Source organism: Heterodontus francisci, chromosome 28 (assembly GCF_036365525.1).
Source record: "Heterodontus francisci isolate sHetFra1 chromosome 28, sHetFra1.hap1, whole genome shotgun sequence".
In the NCBI taxonomy this organism is placed as follows: Eukaryota; Metazoa; Chordata; class Chondrichthyes; order Heterodontiformes; family Heterodontidae; genus Heterodontus; species Heterodontus francisci.
The window spans coordinates 28029973-28039065 of record NC_090398.1 but is presented as its reverse complement, the minus strand read 5'-3'; the positions used below and the strand labels follow the sequence as shown (position 1 = coordinate 28039065).

At 39.3% G+C, this 9093-nt stretch overlaps 1 protein-coding gene across 1 annotated transcript; it reads right to left on the bottom strand.

Moving 5' to 3' along the window:
- Window positions 1–3945: 3945 nt before the first annotated feature.
- Window positions 3946–8344, bottom strand: LOC137345171 (probable G-protein coupled receptor 139). Its single transcript, XM_068008637.1, has 2 exons — window positions 8275–8344; window positions 3946–4850 (listed from the first exon to the last, which is right to left on the bottom strand). The coding sequence occupies exons 1-2, from the start codon at window positions 8342–8344 to the stop codon at window positions 3946–3948; spliced, it is 975 nt and encodes a 324-aa protein (XP_067864738.1).
- Between the last annotated feature and the right edge of the window lie 749 nt (window positions 8345–9093).

The following is a 9093-nucleotide window of genomic DNA, read 5'->3' as shown; positions in this document are numbered from 1 at the left end:
AATCTACAACTCTAAAAGTCATTGTGACAAATCGCAGAAAGCAAGACTAAACTGCTGGAGTATGATTACCCTCTGATGTTCTCAGAGTCTGAGCTATATGATCATTAGGATAATTGAGTGGATATGTCGACATGGGTTTTGTCCCCACTGAAGAGTAAATAAAATATGACCTTGGGATTGTCATTTCAACCAGAAGTAAAATCTGTTATAAAGCATTTTGTGAGCTGGAAGTCCATCTGTTGTATACTGATGAGGATTTGGTTCTTCCATTCCTATCAGAAGTGGTCAAACTTTGATAGATTTCAGAAGGTTATTCAATGGAGGAATATGTCATAGACTTTAAAATATCGTATAAAATATTCTATGTAGCAATCCCTGATTTGGTGCTAACATTTAAATTGCTGGATTGCTAAGGAATCATATATGGTCAGGCTCCTGGTTCTATCTGGTGTTTGGTTCTTGGAAAGAGAGACTCCCAGTTGGATCAGATGTCTGTGGCCTGAAAACAATCATGGGGAAACAATCATTTCCTGCAGACTTGGTGGAACATGCTGTAATAACACAAAACATAGTGGATGCAATCAATGATTACCAGATTTAAAAATAGTTCTGATTCTGAATGCAGGGATCAACAATGCAAGTGTTACAAACAGCCATAATGAAGAAAAATAATCTTTAGTAGATCTGGCTATTTCAAAGGAAGATAGAATTAGAACAGCAATAATATGAGACTGAATCCCAGGAATGCTCCAGGAACAGTGAATAGGTGTTTCAGGTGTGACTGAAGGTACCATTATGAGATGAACTGCCCAAAGCAGAGAGGCAGAGTGTTCGAAATGACACATGGCACAGAGAAATATGAAGCAGAAGATGAAGATAATGATGAATCTGAACGAAGTTTTCTTGTCACAAGAGGTTTTAGTCTTGAGATGGATTTGTTAGTCAGTGGCTCGTTCATCCATACCATACTAGACAGCGCTTGCATTTTGATAAAATCTGGAACAGATTGGTTAAAATATTACCTAGATTCATTAAGTAGTGAGGATCGATGCAAGATTAAGGAGAATAAATGTCCGACTTGCTTTAGGTTTGGCGATGACAAAACATTCAGGTCACCAAAGAGAGTCGTAATGTCTGACTTGCTTTAGGTTTCGCGATGACAACACATTCAGGTCACCAAAGAGAGTCGTAATTCCACGTAAATAGTTGGAGTAAGTCATTTTACAAATTGATATTGATATAATCTTTAGTGTGATACCAATGTGTTTGAGTAAACCTTCTAAGAAAAATGGCACGAATAAAGCTTGACATGGAACGTGATAAGGCAATTACTTTTGGAAAGTCAGTGGATCTGCAGTTTACCCAATCAGGACATTATTGTCTCCCCTCAACAAAACCAGATGTTTCTCACCAGAGAGATAGACAAGTATTAATGATATCAGGTGATAAGAATCAAATATAAAAAGCAAATTTTCTTAAAGTTACATCAACAATTTGCTCAACTTACTTTTCAGAAAATATGGTCACATCACTAATCTTTCTGAAATACTATTTCCACCATTTTGCCAATCTGAGATACTACCCTTAACCACATCTCTCTGTATTCAATGGTGTCGTCCCTTTGATATTAATTCTGCTCTTTGTCCTCCAACTTCAAATGGCCTGATTTTATTTTGGAGTCCACTATGTGGTACTTTATCGCAGGCCTTTTGAAAATCCAAATATCTTGCATCCAATTCATTATTTTGTTGATTTTCTTTTTACTGTTCCAAAGGATTAAACAAGATTGGACAAATATGCCTTTTCATTTTAAATCAGTCCTGACCACTCTTTATAATATTTCGCTTTCTAGATATGTTTCGATTACTTATTCGAGTGAATGTTCCATGATTTTTCCTAACACCAACATTAAGCTTAATGGTCTATAATTTCCTGAACGTGTTATTTTTAAATACAGGAATTGTATTAATTTCCTGAATGGATGCAATCCATTTGGGCCAAGTGCTTTATCTTCTATATGTTGAACTAGCTCTTCAACTATCTCCTTCTTTCTATCTTAAATGTCTTAACTTTTTATCTCTTCATCTAATGTAATGGCCGTTCTGTTCATCTACCTGATAAATACTGGGGAACTAATTATCCAAAATTCATTCCCTTTCATTCTCAATACTTGTGTTTTTGGCTGCTGTATTCATTTGTGGCGCTATCCCGATCCTGATATGTTTAGGTGTCTTCAGAATACTTTGTTATTTATTTTATATCCGTTGATAAATTAATTGCTTAGTTCCTCTTTGTCTTTGTAATTGGTTTTGTCTTGTTTCCTATCTGCTAAGTCTTCCTTTTCGCCATCCTCTGCTTTGTATTAGTGTATTTTCTTTAGTTTCTTTTGTTTCAATTGTATCGTTATCTCTGTTCACGTATGTCTCTCATTATCGGCTAGTTGGGTCTTATATTTTTAGTGTAATATGTTTATCCTGAACTCCACTGATTATCTTCTTTAAAATACTGCGTTAAACATGGCTGTTCATTCTCTTTGTCATTTCTTTCTACAGTTTATGTTCTCTAGTCCCCTGCTTATCCTCTCAAATTAACTATCCCCATCTATTCCTTTGCTGTTTATTTCCTCAGTATTTCTCAATCGTTATCCCCGTGCCTGTTTGGCACTTAATGCACGTAGATGTTGCTAAGAACAGTTTTTATGTTGAATGGCACTGCCTAATAACCTTTGTTCCAGTTCTCATTTGTTCGTATTTGTTGGGAGAGATGTAGAGGAAGCTGATATTATGATGGATCTGGTGGGTTTGGTTTTGGGTGTTTCTTCCCACTCAAGTATACAACAGAATTTCACGACAGGGGAAATTACAGCTGATTATGGAGAAAGCCTAAGTATTCTGACAAGGAAATTGAAAGGTTGCAGCATTTCCTGGTTTTAGACAATCAAACTATGGCGCCATTTCCTCTGGCACATCGTGAAGAGTGCCACAACCTGAAGTGGATGGTTAATATGTAATGATATAGTGACTGTTTCAAAAGTGGATGTATTTCACAACACCCGTGACACGAACAACCAATGCATTCAATACTCAGCTGATGTTGGGATTTTCTCCAAATATATTCCGAAGCTCATCTTTTGTTTTACTCCTGCAGTTGAATGAGATAAAATGAATTGTTAACATTTCTGACTTGTGTTTGATTGTTTTTTTAGCAGTCATGAGACTTTGGACTTCAGGCTTGGACATTCATTTTCTTCCCTTTAATATAATGCAAAACACGTGTTGAATTTTGGCCAATGTAAAAATCATTTTCGAATCTCCTTGCATTGAGTGGAACGAATTAGCAGAGTCGGATGTTAAAGTTGGCCAATCATACTCCGCAATCCTCCACGAACAGTCTGTATCATCAGCAAACACAGAACTCTCTCCACTGTTTTACAGACACACCCAATGTTATCACGTGCTCTGACTCATAGATACACGATCCGCAACTTTTCCGGAACTATTCAAGTCTAAATCATTTTTTACTCTGTATATTTAATTCGCTTACAGCAAACACTTCAAATGTATTGCTGAGATTCACATATTAGGAATGAATAGCTTTCATTTCCAATTCCACATCTACTAAATGTTGCTCCTCACTCATAGTAGGATTGAATATTGGACTGTCACACAATGGTCGGAAATTGCAATCCCGGTCATGTCCAATTGCACACCAGACATGGGAAAATGCCTGCAGTGGTTGGAATACAATGTTTTCAGGAGAAGGAACCGTGGAAAGCCACTGTCAATGTTGCCGTTAAAAGGCCACAGGGGCAGAAATATATTGGCCTACCGAGAAGGTTTTACAAGAACCGTCTTGGTGTAACTGGAAAGAGAGAAAAACTCATCTCTTTGGAGTGAGCTAAACATAAATTCTAATTCTCCAAAGAGAGATCTAGTTCGTATTTATTTAATTTTTAATCGTCCTTAGTATCAATTTCACGGGAGATTTCAGCACCTTCTTCAGTTCCTCTCTAAATTTCCTCTGGATCACTGCATAAACGAATGTGTTTGGACAGGAACTCAAAAACTTCAACATAGTTCCGGTTTCTGTGGCTATATATCCAGGGTTTGTGCGGTCACCTCGGTAATAATTGCTGTTTTCCAGTCCAGTCATTGCGAAACTGATGACAGCCGTCAGCCACAACAGTATAAAACTGCCTGATATGCTGAATAATAAAATGATGGATTTTCTTCGGTTCACCATCTCTGGATCACATTGATTGTCACTTGTAGGATGCAGGAGTTCCCTTCGGGCACTGCTAGCTACTAAAATACGTCTGATTGTTAACGAATTGAACAAGGCAATTAAAGCAAAAGGAACCCAAACGACCCAGGCCGTATGAAACCAAGTGTAGGCTTTACCGAGAGATGAAGAGAAAAAAGCTACACGTGACCTGCAGCCCCACTGCACTGTGTTAATTATTTGCTGGGGTTCGTAAGCAAACAAAAATGGAAAGTTCTTTAATAAAATCAGAACAGATAATGTTGCTATAACGGCAGCTGCAGTACTCTCTGTACAATGCCTTATTTTAAACTTCTGGTAGCAAATAACTACAAATCGGTCAAATGTGAAGGAGACAGTAAACCAAACAGATAAATCGAGGTTGACAGCAGTCATATATAGAATAAACTTACACACGGGAGTGTGGGACAGAAATGAAAGTGGAAAGTTAGAACTGAAAATATGGTACAATACTACATTGATGATCATGACTAGTAGATCCGCTGTTGCCATGGCCACCATGTAAACAGAGATACAATTAGAAAGGCCACAGTTTCTTCGGGATAGAATCACAATTGTCATCAAGTTCACTGTCAGAAAGAGAGAGGACATACATTACATAGGAACAAAGGAAATAGGAGCAAGAGTAGGCCATTTGGGCCCTCGAGACTGCTCCGCCATTTAACTAGATCATGGCTGACTTTCCCACACTATCCCCATATGCCTTGATATCTTAAATATTTAGAAATCGATCGATCTCTGTCTTGTGCATACTCCATGACTGAGTATCCACAACGTCTGTGGATGAGAATTCCAAAGCATCACCACCCTCTGAGTGATGATGTTGCTCGTCATCTCAGTCCTCAATGACGGACCTCTTATTGCGAGACTATGTTCCCTGGTTCTAGAACCCCAGCCAGGGACAACACCCTTCCTACATCAAACTTTTTGAGCCCTGTAAGGATTTTGCATGCTTCAATGAGATCACCTCTCCTTCTTCAAACTTCGAGAGAAAATAGACCCATTCTCCCCAATCTCTCCTCACAGGACAATCTCGCCTTCCCAGGAATCAGTCTGGTAAGCCTTCGTTGCACTCTGTCCATGACAAGTATATCCTTTCTTAGGTAAGGAGATCATAAATGTACACAATAATCTAGGTGCGATCTCACCAAGGCTCGCTACAATTGCAGCAAGACTTCTTTACACCTGTACTCAAATCCTCTTCCAATGCAGGCCAACATGCCATTTGCCATCCGACTTGCTTGCTGCACCTGCATGTTAGGTTTCAGTCACTTTCTGAGCAAGGATAGCCAGGTGCCTTTGGACATTAACGCTTCCCTAACACATCTCATCATTTAAGAAATACGTTGCACTTCTTTTTTTTCCTAGCAAAGTGGTTATGTTCACATCTTGTCCACACTATATTCATCTGCTATGTTCTTGTCCACTCACTTAGTCTTTCTAAATCTCCTCCTCACAACTTACATTCCCACCTAGTTTTGCGTCCAGCAGACCCCCCACATCCAAATCATTTATATAGATTGTGAATAGCTGGGGCTCAAACACTGATCCCTCCAGTGCCCCAGTAGTCACGACCTGCTAACCTAAGGATGACCTGTTTATTACAGCTCTCCCTTTTATGTCCGTTATCCGATTCTCAATCCATGCCAGTATATTACCCACAATCCCAGGTGCTCGAATTGTGCTTACTAACCTCTTGGTTGGGACCTTATCGAACGCCTTTTGAAAATCCAAATACACCGCATCCACTTGTCCCCACCTTATCTAGTCTGCTCGATACATCCTCAAAAATCTCCACCAGGTTTGCAAAACATGATTTCCCTTTCATAAATCCATGTTGATTCTGTCCAATCTTACCATAATATTCTATGTTTCCAGTTATCACATCCACTATGATAGATTCTACCATTTCCCCACTATTGATATCAAGCTAACGAGTCTGTTGTTCCCCTTTTTCTCTTTCCCTCCTTTCTTAAATAGTTGTGTTACATTTGCTACCTTTTAATTTTCAGGAACCACTCCTGCATCTATAGAATTTTGGAAGATGATCACCAATTCCTTCACCATGCCTACAACAACCTGATGTAACACTCTGGGATGTAGATCATCAGGTCCAGAGGAGTTATGAACTTTCAGTCGCATTAATTTCTCCACTAGTACTTTTTTTTAACTAATGCTAATTCATTTAAGTTCCTCATTCTTGCTAGCCCCTTGATTCTTTAGTATTTCTGGGTGGTTATTTGTATCTTCCTCTGTGAAGACAGACACAAAGTACTAGTTTAATTTATCTGCCTGTAATGGACCCACATTTGTCTCTGCTGATCTTTTCCTTTTTACATATCCATGGAAGCTTTTACAATGTGTTTTTATGTTTCTTGCGAGTTTGCTTTCATATTAAATTTTCTCTTTTTAACTGTTTCTTAGTCCTCCTTTGCTGAATTCTAAAATGCTCGAAATCCTCAGTCTTACTATCTTTTTTTGGCAACTTTATAAGCGTCTTCCTTTGATCGAGTAAAATATTTAACTTCTTATGTTAGCTATGGCTGGATGACTTTTCCTTCTGCTTTGGTACCTCAAAGGAATGTACATTTGTTATAAACCGTGCATTAATTCTTTAAATGGTAGCTATTACCTGTCTACCATCATACCTTTTGTTTTAGATTCCAACTGTAACTTCTTCTTCTTCAGCAGACCCTCGGGAACAGGGATGACTTTCTTCCACTCCAGGGTTGTGGGTCCTCAGCTGACTGAATAGTTCAACCCTATCTTCCAGGTCCCGAGGTTCATTTTGAGAGGGCAGAAGATGCTTGTGCGTGGGCTCTTTTAACATGGGGTGGCTGGTACACATCTACTACCACACCGTCCAAGCGAAGCAAGGTCTTTATCCTGCAGCAGGGATGGCCGAGATGATTGGAGACAAGGCTCTGCTACACAGACGGACACGTACACATGGCCGGCATGTCTAGCTGGTGAGCCCGGATGCAGGCCCTGTTGATCTGCGTCAGGATGTTCTTGAAGGGACAACTGAAAGCCTGCTCCAAGGTTTCCCATGACAAGAGCTCCCCAGGACCCCTCATGGAGCTGGCAGGAATAGGTAACACAGCCATTTGACCCCTCATACATTCGATATCATTTGTGTTTAGATTTAACACCTTAGTTTCGTATTAAACAGCATCACTTTCAACCTTAAATTCAAATTCTTCATATTAAGGTCACTCTTCCTTTAAAGGCTGCTTTAAAACGAGATTATTATTCAGCACATTCTCATTGCACAGTACCAGATCCAAAAGAAAGCCCATTTTCTGGTTTGTTTCGCAACGTACTTTACTTGAAAATCATCCCATATTTATTCCAGGAATTCGTCCTCCTCAGCATTGGCTGTAATGAGGTTTACCCAGTCTGAATGCAGAGTGAAGGTTCCCATGATTAGTGTACTACCCTTGTTACATACACCTCCAGTTTCCTGATTGATACAGAGCCCTACATTACCACTATTGATTGGTGGTTTATAAACAACTCCTATCAATGTTTTCTGCCCCGTTTGATTCTTAGCTCCACCCAAACTGATTCTCCAACTTGATATTTCGATCTAAGGTCATCTTTCACTAATGTTCTGATTTCATCCTTTATTAACAATGCTACACCACCTCCTTTTCCTTTGCTGCCTATACTTTCTAAATGTCAAATACACTTGCTAATTCTGTTCCCAGTCTTGGTTCCCCAGGAGGCATGTCTACCTAATGGCAATTAGATCATCCCAGTTTACTGCTATTTGTGCCATAAATTCATCTACCTTGTTGCGAATGCTGTGTGAATTCAGACAGAGTATCTGTAATTCTGTCTTTGCTATAATGTTCATAAACTGCAGCCTTTTAATAATGTTGCAGTGTCTCTTTGAAATCTATACAAAATTATACATACCTAAGCCAACATGCAGCATCAGCAGAGAGACAGTAAACAACAAATAACAACAAACTGGTTACAGTGACTCACCTGGAACAGCAACAGCTGCGAGAATTGGGTAGTAAATATCCTTTATCACCAGAATAGCTGGTTGCCCCATTTTATGAGAATAGATTAAATCTGAAACAGCTGAATGACTCTGACTGGTGCAGGCTGAGACAATGGAAGGGAGCTTATATTCATACACATATCAATCCTTCATGCAGCCAATCAGGTTCACGATTATCATTAGCTACATTCATTTAACAAATGCACTCAGCTGAATTGTTTTTGTTTTGTTGTGTGATACGTCAGATTAAGAGAACAATAACATTGTTATTGGGCAGTTTAAACAAACACAATTAAAACAATACTCACACAGTCATAATCACGGAAATATACCTGACAATCAATGTCCCAGACACCACCTTCATCATTCCTGCAAATATCCTGTCCCACTAGAGATGGTGGCACAGTGGTATACTGTCAGAGCGAGTTGCCCTGAGAGTCCTCAACATTGACTCCAGACCGCATGAAATTGCATGACAGCATCTAAAACATGGGAATGGAAAACTCCTGCTGATTACTACATACTACCCTCCCTCAGCTGATGAATCAGTACTCCTCCATGTTTAACACGACTTAGTAGAAACAATAAGAGTAGAATGAGCGTAGAACCTATTCTGGGTGGAAACTTTAATGTCCATCATCAAGAGTAGCTCGATAGCACCACTACTGACCGAACTGGCAGAGTCCTTAGGGAGAAATCTTCCAGACTAAGCATGTGGCAGGTGGTGAGAAAACCATCAAGATAGAAAACCCGACTAGATATTATGCTCATCAACCTACCTGCTGCAGATGCATCTGACC

Bases quoted from the DNA above. Each gene is read 5' to 3' on its own strand.
- LOC137345171 (XM_068008637.1), bottom strand. From the start codon at position 8,344: ATGGGGCAACCAGCTATTCTGGTGATAAAGGATATTTACTACCCAATT. The intron at 4,851-8,274 runs GTGAGTCACTGT...TCTTTCTGACAG, and splicing joins CGCAGCTGTTGCTGTTCCAG to TGAACTTGATGACAATTGTG.